The following is a 16050-nucleotide window of genomic DNA, read 5'->3' as shown; positions in this document are numbered from 1 at the left end:
AAAGAAAGAAAACAAGTGGCAATACGTCTTTTTTTAGCGGCATGTGACAGGAGTGTTGCACGTCTAATATTATCTCCTGCTTGACGTAATGGAATGAAGCTCACTTGATCACGATGTATAAGATTGCCTATAATAGTATTTAATATCTGTTAGCTAGAATTTTGGCTAAAATTTTTATGTCCAAATTTAGTAACGAAATAGGGCGATAATTAGACCATATTGAATCGTCTGTGTGAGGTTTAGGGAGCATACAGATAATCGCAGTTAGGGTTTCTCTTCTTAAAGAATGACCTTCCAAAAGGGAATTAAAAGTGTTTGTCAAGACTGGAGATAGGGTGTCTACAAACGTTTTGTAATACAGTGCAGAAAAAACATCAGGACCTGGCCTTTTATTTAGTTTCAGATTTTTGATAACTTCAGATACCTCTATAATTGACACTGGTTCCTTCATAATTTCCATTTGTGTTTTAGATAGTGTCGGTAGAGATATATGAGAGAAAAAAAATAATTCGCTCTAGAAGGGTCCAACTCATTATTAGAAGAGTATACATTTTTTAATTGTGTTTTGAATTTTTGTAATATTTTTAAAGGATTATTTGTGTATACCCCCCTAGAGATTTTCAGACGTATCGGTTTCATTGGCTTCTGGCAGGATTTGAATGCCCTGGCTAATAGTGTTTTAGGTTTATTCGCATTGATATAGAAATTGTGTTGTGATCTCTTGATGGTTTTATCTGCTGCTTCAGTAAGGAATAGATCAAATTCCAATTTAGCTTTGTCAAGATTTATTTTAGATAAAGAAGAAGGGTTATTTTGGAATGCTGTGTGACATTTATTGAAATTTGTTTCTAAAGTCTGACAAAGGATTTTCCGCTCTCTGTTGAATATGTTTGCTTGCCCTAGACATATGCCACGGAGAACAGGTTTGTGTGCTTCCCATAATGTAGTCGGAGAGATGTCAGGTGTGGAGTTATATTTTATATAATCTTTGAGCGCAATTTCAATATTATTTTTATGAGCTGGATTTTTGAGTAGGAAATCTCTTAATATCCATGTTGGATCTTTTTTTTTGGGAATTATAGATGCAACAGTAATTTCAAGTGCACTATGATCGGACCATGGGAATAATTTTTGTAGATATTATTTCTGGAATTAGACCTATGGACATAAATATATGGTCTATCCTAGAGAATGAGCGATGAGGGAACGAGTAATGTGTGTATTGTCTCTTGGTTGGATTCAAATCTCTCCAAGTATCTACTAGGTTATGTTTTGTAATTAGTTTTGATAAGAGTTGTTTGTCTGCTGTATGTGACTGTGGGATTGGTGATTTATCCAAAAATGGAAATATAGTCTGATTAGAATCTCCACATAGAATTGTAGTACCTATTTTGTGGTGTTCTATAGTTTGAAATAAATGAGAAAGAAAAGAAATAGGATTTTTGTTAGGAGCGTAGTATGATGCAATGGTGATAGCGGTATCTAAGAATCAAGTAACAACCTTCTGGATCCTTGATTTCCTTCATTAGTGAAAATGGTGTATTGCGATGGAAAGCTATAAGCACGCCTCGTTTTTTAGAGGAGGCCGAAGCTGTGTATACTTGGGGGTAGTCTTTACTGAAAAATTTGGGAGTGGATTGTGACGCAAAATGAGTCTCTTGGAGGCAAACTATATGTGCTTTTTTGGATGAAAATGTGCGGAAGGCTTTAGTGCGTTTGTGTGGAACGTTTAGTCCCTGAGTATTTAATGATATGATGTTTAATGGGGCCATGGAGTTGGGAAAAGTAAATATATGTTCGTGTTTATGTTAGAACGTGTGTCATATAAGAAATTATTTGTCTCCAGAGTATAGGGGTGGAGGGAGGGAGGGGAAAGGAGATAATGACTGAAAAAGAAAATACAATTAATATACAATATTGAAATATATCTTAACATATCTATGTTCTTAATGTGTCCTTTGGGAGGAGAAAAACTCTCCCTCCAAGGGTACATGAGCCACTGTCAACTGCACGGTGTACACCGAGCTGCTGAGGGTAGCAAGAGAGGGTGCAAGGAACTTCCCTGCAGAACACCAAGAGCCAATCATATAATTTCATTTTTCAAGCAAAAAATAAAAATGTAAGATTAAGGCAACCTTAGAGACAAAGTAGAGAAGAGAGAGAAAAAAAAACTGTTATAATAAGGTGCCTAAATTATTAGGAACATTGCTTAAATAAGATTATGATAAAAATATTGATTGGAAGTCAGGAAAAAAAACTCGGCAGTAGCCATTCTGTTGAAAAGGCAAGATAGTAGCCTCAGTACAGGTGTTTATCAGTCCATAGTGTCAGCCAGATCTGGATCCAGAGGTGTAGATTGTATGCGACTTCTTTTCTGTGGATTGTATTCTTCTCTTCTGGAAGCAGAGGAGGGATTATCAGCATATGAGGATGATTTTTGGCGAGTGTCCGCAGCATCTCTTGATGTGTTTATCATCCCTAGTTTCTGTAAAGTAGTTTGCAGGTCCTTAGATGTTCGGCACATATATTTGCGACTTTGGAAAGTAAAACGCACTGAGAAAGGAAAGCCCCATTGGTAGATTATGTCATTTCGCTGTAATATTTTCAGTAGTGGTTTCAGGGTTCTTCTTTTGTTGATTATAATTTGTGAGAGGTCTGTGAATAATTGATATTTATGACCCTGAAAAATTAGGGGATCTTTATTTCTAGCTGTATTTAGCAGTAGTTCCTTAGTGCGGTAGAAATGCAATTTTGCGATAATGTCACGGGGAGGACCATCTATTTTCTTTGGTGCTAGGGCTCTATGAACCTGGTCCATTTCAAGACGCTCTAGTGGGATAGCTGGTTGTAATTCTTGAAAAAGTGTAGTAATAGCACCGTTTAAATCAGTCACAGCTTCGGGTATTCCTCTAATACGTATATTGGAGCGTCTTGCACGATTTTCGAAATCCTCCAATTTGGATTGTAATATGTCATTTTCCTCTTTAAGAAAATCAATTTCTGAGGCAATGTTAGATATATAATTTTCCAGATCGTCTGCTCTAATTTCTAGTGCTGATGTACGCTGACCAAGTTCTCTAATTTCTTTGGTAAGGTTTGTGGTGATGATATCTGCAGTGGATTTGAGTGATTTTTGAAGCAGATTTTCTATTTGTTTCAGCGTTACAGGAGGGGATAAGTCTTTTTGTGTGGAAAGTTGTAAATTCTCCAGAACTGACATATTTTTCTCAGGTATTTGGTTAGAGAGACTATGTGCCTTTAATGAGAGAACATCTTTATGTAAAGCAGCAGAAGGGGCTGTCTGTTTGTTCTCCTCACTGTGTCTCCCCTCAGAGGGGGAGGGTTTCAGTGCCATACTGCTGTATGTGTGAGGCAGCGCTTTCTTGTTAATTTTCTGCCTCATGAGTCTCCTCTGACCCCCCCCCCGAATGTCACCTATGTAAGGTAGGGATATTTATCTACCGTTTGGTATGATATATGTGCAGAGGGTCAAGTTACCTCCGCCGTTATATGGCTCCGTTGTCCTGCTGAGAATGGAGCTCTAAGCCAGCATTACCTACCGGCTCGGCTCCGCTTCCTCCCTCCGCCTGGATATTATTTTTCATAGTTTTAGACACGATTAAACACCCCTTTTATAATTGGTTGGAGCTGTCCCAGGGTTACTAGTAAATTTTAAGAGAAATTATTTTATTATTGTTTTGGTGTCTTTTGATTATGTGTATGAAATATTAATCACCAAAAATTCAGATTTTGTATGAAGTTGCATAATTATACTTGTATATTAATAAATTCTATTTACTTATTCATTTAATTGGGAGATTAACAAACTCAGGAAGTTATAGTGGTATACTACGGATTGTCTGAACAAAATTCATATTTTATTAAGTTATTTATAAATTGCTGTAACTGGCTGGAGGCACGGTAAATCCAGTGTACTTATATTCAGACACTACCCTTTTATTTATAATTTACCAAAACACTAAATTCTAATTAAAATTCCCCATATTTATTATTATTAAATTCTATACCACACTCGCAACAACTAAAACATGAATGCTGTAAATGAGTCTCAGAATCCTTAATGTCTATACTTTCCCCAAGTCAGCGACTTGGATAGCATTGAGCTAGAACATTGCACTAACTTGAGTTGGATTTCTCGAATGGCCTCACTGCAGACTAGCAATGAGACTAGTCATAGCTGGAGCACTTTCTCAGAAAATCATGGAGAGCTGAGAAATTCTTCTACACAAAGAAAAATGTATGTCACCATAGCTCAGTATATAGTAGCTTTTACTAGTACTGAATACTTGAATAAAAGATCAGACTGGATGTACAGTAAAGGGGTGACTGCAATAGCTACTCAGCTGTCTGTGGCACTTCCATTTCTTCAAGTTTTATAAACTTTTTTTAGGAAGGTTGTCAGTCTTTACTGTAATTTCAATGCAAATCACGTATTGAAGGGGGAGCAATATGTACCATTCACTAGTCAGAAAGACATGAGGAGGGGCTGGAATCTAAGTACTTAAAAGGAGCCATGCCTCTTTATTCTGAATAGATGACAGAAGAATCCTAATGGATAGCAACTTTTGTGAGCTCCTTCTAGTTCTAACTACTTGGGACAGCATCTATATAAAAGATAAGCTTAAAGCTGAACTACTGAAGTATGGATTTATAGTTTATAGTTTCATTGGTCCAGCTTGAACCAATGTAAGTAAGCACATGCCTTACCCGTGGGATCACAGTGGAAGCAAAGAATCTCTGCAGTAATCACCGCTGTCTTCCAGGTTCCAAGTCAAGTGGCTGCCCTGCTGCATAGTAATGATAGCGGGTAGTTTGTTTGGCATGAGCACCATTTACAGGACCCCTTGAATTTTTCTCACTGAATGCAAAATGTTCTTTGATTGGACAAGGTGGAAATTGTTACATCACTGCCCCACATATACATCTTTTTCAATCTGAGAATGCCAGAAAACGTTCCATAAAATCAATACCTGGAGTTCAGCTTCAAAAGCAAACTTGCCAGGGTAGAAATGTGAAAGGTAAAAATGCTGAGGCAATCAGAGAGCTTTAGGCCACATTACATTTGTACATAGGCAACAACATCAGCTGACCCCTCTGCTAATATCACTGTATGGTTCCATCTCCATGCACACTGCTGTCATTTTATTGTGCTGCCAACACTATAGCCCATAGGATGTTACCCAGATTTGAGACAATACCTGACATACCAAGAATGTCACCTGCAAGGTACTAATGTAAGAACAACCATGATTTCAATTTTAACAGTAACAAAATTGCAAAATATTTTCAATTTATAAAGGTTACAATACATGTGTTGATCTCAGCTACAGGGAAGTAACTAGAGGATGTGAGGCAACAACAGCAAAATGTGGTATTAGGTTTGCCACAACCTAGAAAAAAGTGCACTGAATCTGGGCGAGAGGTGACCCACATCACTTCCACTCCAAAGTTAAGACTTCCAATATCAAGGCAAGATTAACCCCTTGCCGCCAAGCATGCGCAGATGTGCGTACTCGGCTTCCCGGGGGTTATACCGGGATGATGCCCGCACCTGCAGGCATCATCCCGGTACTGATTTCTACAGCGGGCGATTGGCTTTCCAGCCATAACAACCGATGCAGCTAAAAGCCGCTCGGCTGTTATACCGGAGGAGCGGGAGGGGACGTCCCCCCCTCCTGCCGCTCTTACCGGGGCTCCCATTTAATCGGGAGCACCGATCGCACATCCGCATTGCAAACACGGAAGCGACGTCATGCCGTCACTTCCAGTATACTCGGCTGCCAATGGTGCCGGATTTAAAAATATATACAGTATTCAGAATCGCCGAAAATGGCGATCTGAATACTTTGAAGTGTAAAGGAGGGATCCCTCCATAAAGAGTACCTGTCACCACCTATTACTGTCACAAGGGATGTTTACATTCATTGTGACAGCAATAAAAGTGATCAAATTTTTTTTTTATTATTTTAAAACAATTTATTAATTTAAAAATAAAAATTTTTAAAGCGCCCCCCCATCCCCGCGAGCTCGCGCAGCAAAGAAACCGCATACGGAAGTCGCGCCCGCATATGTAAACGGTGTTCAAATCACACATGTGAGGTATCGCCGCGATCGTGAGAGCGAGAGCAATAATTCTAGCACTAGACCTCCTCTGTAACTCTAACCTGGTAACCGTAATTTTTTTTTTAAAGCGTCGTCTATTGAGATTTTTAGGTACCGTAGTTTGTCGTCATTCCACGAGTGCGTGCAATTATAAAGTGTGACATGCTTGATATCTATTTACTCGGCATAACATTATCTTTCACATTATGTTGGGCTAATTTTACTGTTTTGTTTTTTTAAAATTCATGAAAGTGTCCCTTTTCCCAAAGAGTTGCTTTTAAAACACCGCTGCGCAAATACCGTGTGACATAAAATATTGCAACAATCGCCGTTTTATTCTCTAGAGTCTCTGGTAAAAAAATATATATAATGTTTGGGGATTCCAAGTAATTTTCTAGCAAAAAATATGGATTTTAACTTGTAAACACCAAATGTCTAAAATAGGCGTAGTCATGAAAGGGTTAAAGCCAAAAACAGTGCTGTAGCACTGGCTACATTTTAAAGCTTACTTAACTCTGTTCTAATGCTTCCCATTGTCTACCATCTCTTTGTCCTCTCTTGGAAAAAAAATCTGTGGTTGCCAGGTAAGCATTACAGAAGGTTCCCTCCAGGTACAGATAACAGGACAAAGTAAAGACTTAAAGTGGAAGTAAACCCAATTCATGAAATTTGACCTGTGCACATATATCTGTAGTGTTTACTTATCTCTCTTCAAAGCCCTGAGTCCCATGTCTTTCTGCTGTTTCATTTCTCTGTTATCAGGATAATTACTTCTGACAAGTTCTCAGAGATTGGAGATAAAACCAACCTGTGATTTATGTCAGGTGATTATATTAGCAGAGAGCTTGTCTTGTCACAGCACAGCTCTGAAAGTATCTTTGTTCCTCTGCCTATGTGTGTGGCGGGGGTTGCCTTTCCTCCAATCAGCTGTCACACAGTCACAGTGTAGGCCCAGATTCCACTCCTACTGCAGAACAGGATGTAAAATTTATAACATGATGTAAGAATTCTAAAGAATATAGCAAGCTGAAGACAGCAGATATGCATGTAAAACGTATGTAGGGAGATTTGTTTCATCTCTGTGTATCATCTGAGGTCCTTCACTTCACTGGGTATAGGAGAGGGGTTTACATCCACTTTAATTCATTTACAAATCTAGTGCATGGCCCTGCACCCCCCCCCCCCCCCGAAACAGTGAATGGGGCTGCACATTACATAAGGGACTAACAAGGGAGGTTTGATTTTTTACAGTAATGTGAATGAAGCTCTGCATATCACTTCAACTTCCTATATATCTGGATTACTGATTGTTTTACCATCATATGCTCAGGTTAAACTGCACAGGCTTGTGACAGGTTAAACTTAAATTCAACTCTAATTAACAAAAAAATACAAGTAAAGCTCCATTAGTTTGGAAACATGTATATCTTCTGCATGGAATGCAGGTTGGAATGCAGGTTCTTTATGGTAGAGCTATTACATGATCCACTCACGTTTAGATGCGTGCAATTCTTCCGACTTTATGCATATACACAAGTAACATCTGCAGATGTGTAAGGCCTAGACACAACTGTGTCTTGCTGTTAATTTACATTGAAATCTTAATCTTAGTAATACTACATAACAAGGACATCAGTTTCCTTTTTTATATCATTTCGTTTGTCACCCATAATAAAAAATACTCTACTCACTTTAAGTGAACATCTTTCTGAGATTGAAGTGCTTCTCCAAGTATTTTTCCATGTTCATCCACAACTGCAGCTCCAGTATCATCACAGCTTGTTTCTATTCCCAGAACTACTCTGGGGTATGTCACCATAGAACGCACAGATATAAGTCCTTTATAAACAGCCAGGGAAGTCCTCTGCATGTTACAAATGAATCGAGCCATCTTTTACTCTGAGGGTTCATCTGTAATTGTGGAAAATCTAAAAAGGTACAATAAGATTATACTGTATGTTAACAACCTACTTCCATTACACGTTTATTTTATCATTTGGGAAAAAGTACCACATAAAATATAATGGTCTGTTTAATGGAAAAGTACCACTGCATGACACATTGGCTTTTTCCAGTCCTTAGCACTGAGTTAGGTAAAGTAAAACTAAAGCCAAAACTTATTTTCTTTTGGATAGATAAGAGGGATTAGAACATCTGTCAGGTTTTTACTACTGTCTGTGTCCCCTTAGCCTAGGTTCACACTGGAATGCCGTGAGGGAAAACTACAATTCGTTCACATTTCCTGCACTGCATTCAAATCGAACCGCCCTTGCGATCTGGGTGTCAGTGCAATCTGAACGACACCCCAAATGTAGGTTTGAAATGCAGTCCATTTGCCTGCATTGGATTGCATGGTACAAAAAGACAATGCAATCCAGCCGTAGTGCGTTTCCAAAATTGGTGCATGCATGACTTTGGGGCAATTTGGTGCGATTTGAGCCAATTCAAAATTAGTGTGCTCAGTTTGCACCACATTGAATCGCATGTAATTTGCACAGGTCTGCAGTCCGGTTCCTGGGCGATTCAAATGCAGTTAAAGGATAGGTTCACCTTTTAAAAAAAAAAATACACATCTTTTTGCAGGTAAATAAATTTGCATTTATTATTTTTTTTTACTTGCAGCCTGGAAAACATTGCACCCTCGATCAGCAGAACAGGGGTGTCATGCAGGACTCCTGCAAACCTGTCTGTGTTTCTGTCTGCTCGTACTTCATATGGGCAGGCAGATACACACTGACAGGAAGAGACATGATGACAGGATGAACTACCAGAGCGCTCAACATGGTAGTCCATTGAAACTACAAGCAAACAGCTGCAAAGGCTGTCGGAACTTGTAGTTTCCCATTTACTGTGAATGAATATATAATGATAGGGGGCGCCAAGAGAAGATGGCTGCCCGCTGTCACTGGGGAGTGGGGGGAGAGGCTGCAGCTGCTGTAACATATTACATGTTCCATCCTAAATACGGGAGGAACATGTAACATGTTCTAAAATGTGTACTTATCCTTTAATGTTGTAAACCGAGGTTTAGGGAGGTTCACCCGCTCTATAAGTCATGGTTGCTGGTATCAAAGAAAGTGAAAGAACATCCCAAATTTGGAGTTGTCCCAAGAACAGAAACAGATAAGGAAATCTTTCAATTGGGAAACTAGTTCTGGTGACAACCAGGGATTCCCTTACATTTTAGTTTTCCTCTTACTTCCTGTTTTGACTATGGGACAGGAAGTGAAAGAAAATTCCTCCAATAGGACACACATTGCAAAAAACCTGACCGGGGTTATAATCTGCCCTTCTCTATCCAAAATAGAAAAAACAGAAAATGGTTTCATACTTACCTTAATTTTCTTTTCCTGGTGCCTATCCATGGCAGCATACCTGTGATAACCTCCGCCTTGGGTCCTCCCACAGGACCAATGAATATTATAAAAGAAAGGGATTAGTGCACTCCCAGCATTCTACGTAATATAGCAAACCTAGGGCAGGATTGTATGCTGCCATGGATAGGCACCAGGAAAAGAAAATGACAGTAAGTATGAAACAATTTTCTGTTTTACTGGTGGCTCCATGGCAGCATACCTGTGACAAATAACTAGCTGAAATGGGTGGGATGATGCAAAGTAAAAGTTTTTTTTTAAATAATTTAAAATAGGCAAATGCCTGCCTGATAACCTGTCTGCCAGTTTCTACAAATGAGACAGCTGCCAGGTCTACTCTGTAACGTCTTGTAAATGCATGTTGGGATGATCATGATGCTATCCTTTAAATCATTTTGATGGATACGTCTGTTCTGGCCATCCAAGAAGCAGAAAACAACCGGGTGGCATACAGCCTAACTAAAGAGGGGATTCCAGTCCCCTATCCCTGTACACCTTCTTAACCAACTTGATTAGCCATGAAACTATTGTACTAGAGCAAGGATCTGCAAAACTATGGCTCGCCTGCTGCCGCAGAACCACATGTCCCATAAGGTATTGTAAAGCTCTGATATTCACAGACATGACTAGGCATGATGGATACTGCAGTTCTGGAATGGCCGGAGGGTACCAGGTGATGCTTCTTTCCCCAGTCTTTTTTTTTTTTTGGAGTAATACAAATAGGTTAGATGAAAATCTGAAGGGTGTTAGAATTCCCCGGTTGTGTGTATTTTTTTGTTGCTAATCAGACTCAAAAGCCACGCCCAATAGGTAGCATCATTTAGCCACACCCACTCCTTGCCACCATGCGCATAGGGCGCCACAGGTCACTATTTCCCTGTTAGGGGCCCTAGTGCATTACTTTGCCTAAGGGCCCATGATTTTAATAGGATGGCCCTGGTTTTTACCACAATACCCATATGGCTATCACAAGTAGTGATGTTGATCTTGCGAAGTAACAAATTGTATCCATCGCTGTCTCACCGTTGAAGTCTGCTGAGAGCCATAATTCATCCAAAGCCTTGACTATATTTTCCCTAGGAACATTTTGATGAATCACTGTTTGCATGTTTTTGGTCCATGCCCACAGGGCTTTGGATACAGATAAGGCAGTTGCTGACTTTCAGGCGTTTACCCACCATTTGATAAGCTCCTTTAAGTTGGGGTCTATTCATCTGTCTAAAGGATCCTCAACTGAGGCTGAATTATCGATTGGTGAGATGAAATTCTTTGTTATACAAACCCCTGCCACGACTACCTCCGGCGGACCGTCTGGCATTGCAGAATCTTTTTTGGACCGTGGATAAAGTTTTCCTAGGCAATTGAGAGGAAACATTCTATTTTTCTTTCCTTTTCAACAATGTCTCTGATATCATCCATCAGAGTAAGCCCATGTTTTCACTATTGCGACCTGAAAGACGCAGATTTTGAGGCGACTTGAAACAATGCCTGTGTATTCTTGAGGTCTATGGACCTCAAGTTGCATCAAAGAAGGACCAAAGTAGTGCAGGGACCACTTTGAAGTCGCTGCCACTTGAAATCGCACATTTATAAACAGTACTCATTGGAAATCATGGGGTATGACTTGTAATGCGACTTTGCAGTCCCAAGTCGCATGACAAGTCGCACTAGTGGAAAACGAGCCGAAAGAAGGAAACCTGGTTCTTTAGAAATAGGAAGTACATCTTTTGACTACTCAGATGTTGTGTCGGCTTTCTCCCAGCCCATAGCTGGCTTTACAGCCTGGACATAAGGCTGAACTAGGAAAAAGTCAGAGGGCCGAGCTCTTCTGAGGTATCCTCAGATGGCCTACCATCATCCAGATGTCTAGGAGGGATATTTGCTGCATGGTGAGAGGATTCTCTTGAGGGTGGACCAGGAAGCATTAACTTCTCTGGAGGAGACTGAGCTAATTACTGCAATAGAACTGCTGTTGCTCTTTCTGCTATGTATCCCCTGCCCATCTTTTGAGTAGAACAGCTTACCTGTTAACTCTCTGACTCTCTGTCTGCTGCATAGACTCTAAGACCCCTGTCACACTGAGCCGCCCCGGGCGTCAGTGGTAAAGCAGCGCTATTTTTAGCACTGCTTTACCATCTTTTTATCGGGGGTATTCAGCAGTTTTAACCCCTCACTAGCGGCAGGACTTTTTGTGAGAGGCCCTGCCAGTGCAGCACCCCAGTGTGAAAGCACTCGGGCTTTCACACTGGGTTTGCAGCTGAGGCTTTTTTTCAGGCGCTGTGCAGGTGCTATTTTTAGCGCTGTAGCGCCTGAAAAACGCCTCTCGTGTGAAAGGGGTCTTAAACAGGTTTTGCAGACCAACTGGCTGGTAATGGGATGTAATGTAAAATTTGCCCCTATTTAAGATGGCCACCACGACCTCAGGCCAGACTGCGTGCGTGGCCAGTGGCACTAGGACATATGCGGCCCGCCCACCGAGCTCCGCAGTTGGCACTATATTGTAATTAGGGCACTGATGATCAGTGCCCTGATTACATCTGTAGATGTCCCCCTGTGAGGAGATGCTGATCGGCTCTCCTCTCCTCACACTCTGCCAGTGTGAGGCGAGGAGCGACGATTACCGGCATTTCCGGCTGTGACTGGACACAGCCGATCACATGATTAAAGAGCTGCGGACGTGGCTCTTTACAGAGATCGGGGTTGTGCCATATGATGTTGTCCCAGAAGGTGAGGTGCACCGCCCCACGGCATTTGATGGTGGGAGGGCGGCAACTAGTTAAAAATAACAAAAAAAATTAAAAATCAGGAGATATCCATTACCATTTACCACCAAAAGAAAGCCCAATTTGTCCTGAAAAAAACAAGGAATAATTTACTTTGATGCACTAAGTAGTTGTAACGATATGTATAGTTTTACTAACACATGTCAAAGTTGCAAAATTGTGCTTAGACATTTACATTTGTTTTATTCTTAAGTGTGAAGGGGTTAATGGCACCTAAAAATGCAATGTGGTTCTGCCATGATTGTCATGCGATAAATCACAGTGCAATTGTGGCAAACCGCATCACGTGTAACTTGTTGCCCAAAAAAACGATCAGGAGCTTCTTTTGGGCGGCAGAACCACTCAGCATTTTTAGGTGCCATTAAAACAAACTGCATCTGAAATTTGCGTTGTTATTTTAGCAGAGCATTTTGAAATTGTGGGCAGAATTGCGCGGATTCTACCCACTATTCTAATCGCCCAGGTGTGAATACAGCCTAAGAAGCTGATGTTGGTTCAAATTCAGGTCATGTCCAGGAAATATGTGACTGGTGGAAGGAAGGACAGTATTCAGAAAGGTGGGGGCTTCTTCTCTAAAAGGAAGGGCGGTATTCAGAAAGGTGGGAGCTTCTTCTCTAGAAGGAAGGGCGGTACTCAGAAAGGTGGGGGCTTCTTCTCTAGAAGGAAGGGCGGTACTCAGAAAGGTGGGGGCTTCTCTAGAAGGAAGAACAGTATTCAGAAAAGCAGGAGGCTTCTTCTCTAGAAGGAAGGACGGTATTCAAAAAGGTGGGAGCTTCTTCTCTAGAAGGTAGGACGGTATTCAGAAAGGTGGGGACTTCTTCTCTAAAAGGAAGGGCGGTACTCAGAAAGGTGGGGACTTCTTCTCTAAAAGGAAGGGCGGTACTCAGAAAGGTGGGGACTTCTTCTCTAGAAGGAAGGGTGGTACTCAGAAATGTGGGGGTTTCTCTAGAAGGAAGGAAAGTATTCAGAAAAGCAGGGGGCTTCTTCTCTAGAAGGAAGGACAGTATTCAGAAAAGCGGGGGGTGCTTCTTCTCTAGAAGGAAGGGCAGTATTCAGAAAGGTGGAGGCTTCTTCTTTAGAAGGAAGGACAGTATTCATAAAGGTGAGGACTTCTTTTCTAGAAGGAAGGACGGTATTCAGAAAAGTGGGGACTTCTTCTCTAGAAGGAAGGACGGTATTCAAAAAAGTGGGGGCTTATTCTCTAGAAGGAAGGACAGTATTCAGAAAGGTGGGGGCTTATTCTCTAGCAAGACGGTATTCAGAAAGGTGGGGACTTCTTCTCTAGAAGGAAGGATGGTATTCAGAAAGGTGGGGGCTCATTCTCTAGCAAGACGGTATTCAGAAAGTGGGGACTTCTTCTCTAGAAGGAAGGGCGGTATTCAGAAAGGCGGGGGCTTATTCTCTAGAAGGAAGGACAGTATTCAGAAAGGTGGGGGCTTTTTCTCTAGAAGGAAGGACGGTATTCAGAAAGGCGGGGACTTCTTCTCTAGAAGGAAGGACAGTATTCAGAAAGGTGGGGGCTTTTTCTCTAGAAGGAAGGACGGTATTCAGAAAGGTGGGAGCTTCTTCTCTAGAAGGAAGGACGGTATTCATAAAAGCGGGGGGCTTCTTCTCTTGAAGGAAGGGCGGTATTCAGAAAGGTGGGGGCTTTTTCTCTAGAAGGAAGGGCGGTATTCAGAAAGGTGGGGGCTTTTTCTCTAGAAGGAAGGGCGGTATTCAGAAAGGTGGGGGCTTTTTCTCTAGAAGGAAGGGCGGTATTCAGAAAGGTGGGGGCTTTTTCTCTAGAAGGAAGGACGGTATTCAGAAATGTGGGGGCTTATTCTCTAGAAGGAAGGACAGTATTCAGAAAGGTGGGGGCTTCTTCTCTAGAAGGAAGGACGGTATTCAGAAAAGCAGGGGGCTTCTTTTCTAGAAAGGACAGTATTCAGAAAAGCGGGGGGTCTTTCTCTAGAAGGAAGGACGGTATTCATAAAGGTGGGGGCTTTTTCTCTAGAAGGAAGGACGGTATTCATTAAAGCAGGGGGCTTCTTTTCTAGAAAGGACAATATTCAGAAAAGCGGGGGGGTCCTTCTCTAGAAGGAAGGACAATATTCAGAAAAGCGGGGGGGTCCTTCTCTAGAAGGAAGGACAGTATTCAGAAAGGTGGGGGGCTTCTCTACAAGGAAGGACAGCATTGTTCACTGACTACCATACACTAGGGAAAAGACAAGCTGTATTTAGTACTCAGTGACACCCCAGCATCACATGTCCTCTCCATATATACACTTTGCTGTCTGCACCTACCCCTTCACAAGGGACCTTCTACTGTCTACTCCATTTGCTCAATAAGCCGTCAATGAAATATTCTAATTCAGTGATAGGCTGTACATCTCCCTCCTGCTGCTCTGTTATTTCCTAAGTCATATCAGTATTCCTACACGAGGAAGTAACAAGCATCATTACCATGTAACCTAGCAGATATCAATTCTGTGGTACATGAACCTGGAGTGAAGTATGTGACATTGTATATGACCGTGCCCACCTATCACCGCATTTCCGAGTTAAAGCTGTACAGGAAGAGAGCTTCAGGCACATGCGCATCAGCGTATCACTCAGCGAGCGGAGCGAACGCAGTCACACAGATACCATAGTATTTCGTGCAATGCTTTGTGCAGAGGGCCCCCTTGTGACTGCTCTGTTCGGTCTATTCACAGGACTGCTACATTATAATTACCTCATGTGCACACCGCCTACAGATCACACAGCGAACCAATCAGGAAACAAGCAGAGCTGGAGCAGAAGAGTTCACTGAAAGCATTTAACTCCGTGCATGCCGGGCAGATGCAAGCCTCCCAACGTTCTGACATGGGAACGAGGGACACCTATCAGCAAAAGTATGTAGGCAGAGGACACACCCCCTTGCCACGCCCCTTTAAAGGAGAATTACACAAAAAATGATTAGCTAAACCCACAAGTGTTTACTGGCTTGTGAAAGTTGCAAAATGCAGCATTTTATAAATTGGATGAAAGATAAAAAGTGTATTTTATAGACAACTATATAGAGCAGATCAAAATGAGGGACACATGAGGAGGAAAGAGGGACAGAGGGACATGGCTCCAAATCAGGGACAACTAGAGTTGCCACCAAACCCGAACACTTTAGCGGCGCACGCCATTTTTCTTTTATTTGCAGTATATATACTATGCAAAAATTGTAATTTAGGGTGGTCCTTACTCCCGCACACAATGCAGAATTTATGCAATAACGTAAAAGCGCCATTCTGTGCAGGTGTAATGTGATGACGTACAACCAGGAGTTGTACCGCACACCGTCAGCAGACTCTAATGGGAGCTCTGTAAAGGGGTGCACTGATCTAAGGGGGCTCTGAGCTAATGGGGGGAGGGGGTGCTGATATAAGGTGATACTGATATAATTGGGGTCTCTAATGGGGGGTGCAGGTATAAGGTGATACTGATATAATTGGGTCTCTAATGGGGGTGCTGGTATAAGGTGATATTGATATAATTGGGGTCTCTAATGGGGGGTGCAGGTATAAGGTGATACTGATATAATTGGGTCTCTAATGGGGGTGCTGATATAAGGTGATACTGATATAATTGGATCTCTAATGTGGGTGCTGATATAAGGTGATACTGATATAATTGGGTCTCTAATGGGGGGTGCTGATATAAGGTGATACTGATATAATTGGGTCTCTAATGGGGGTGCTGGTATAAGGTGATATTGATATAATTGGGGTCTCTAATGGGGGGTGCAGGTATAAGGTGAT

General features: G+C 41.6%; 1 protein-coding gene across 3 annotated transcripts in view; it reads right to left on the bottom strand.

The window, feature by feature from the left end:
* Window positions 1–15146, bottom strand: part of OSGEPL1 (O-sialoglycoprotein endopeptidase like 1) — a 71813-nt gene extending 56667 nt beyond the window's left edge. Inside the window, exons 1-2 of one of the 3 annotated variants that reach the window (XM_077448687.1) lie at window positions 14994–15146; window positions 7815–8051 (exon numbers count right to left, since the gene is read on the bottom strand). In XM_077448687.1, the coding sequence (XP_077304813.1) occupies window positions 7815–8014 (200 nt within the window). In that variant the 5' untranslated portion in view covers window positions 8015–8051; window positions 14994–15146. Of the gene's footprint in view, window positions 1–7814; window positions 8052–14722; window positions 14956–14993 lie in introns of those variants that run through there. The other 2 variants (XM_077448689.1, XM_077448688.1) reach the window with 2 other exon arrangements.
* Window positions 15147–16050: the final 904 nt, after the last annotated feature.

The sequence above is a fragment of the Lithobates pipiens genome, unplaced genomic scaffold (genome assembly GCF_037356315.1).
Source record: "Lithobates pipiens isolate NorthernLeopardFrog02 unplaced genomic scaffold, aLitPip1_a1.2 Scaffold_22, whole genome shotgun sequence".
Taxonomy (NCBI): Eukaryota; Metazoa; Chordata; class Amphibia; order Anura; family Ranidae; genus Lithobates; species Lithobates pipiens.
The sequence above is the reverse complement of the archived record's forward strand: the minus strand, read 5'-3'. Positions and strand labels throughout refer to the sequence as shown.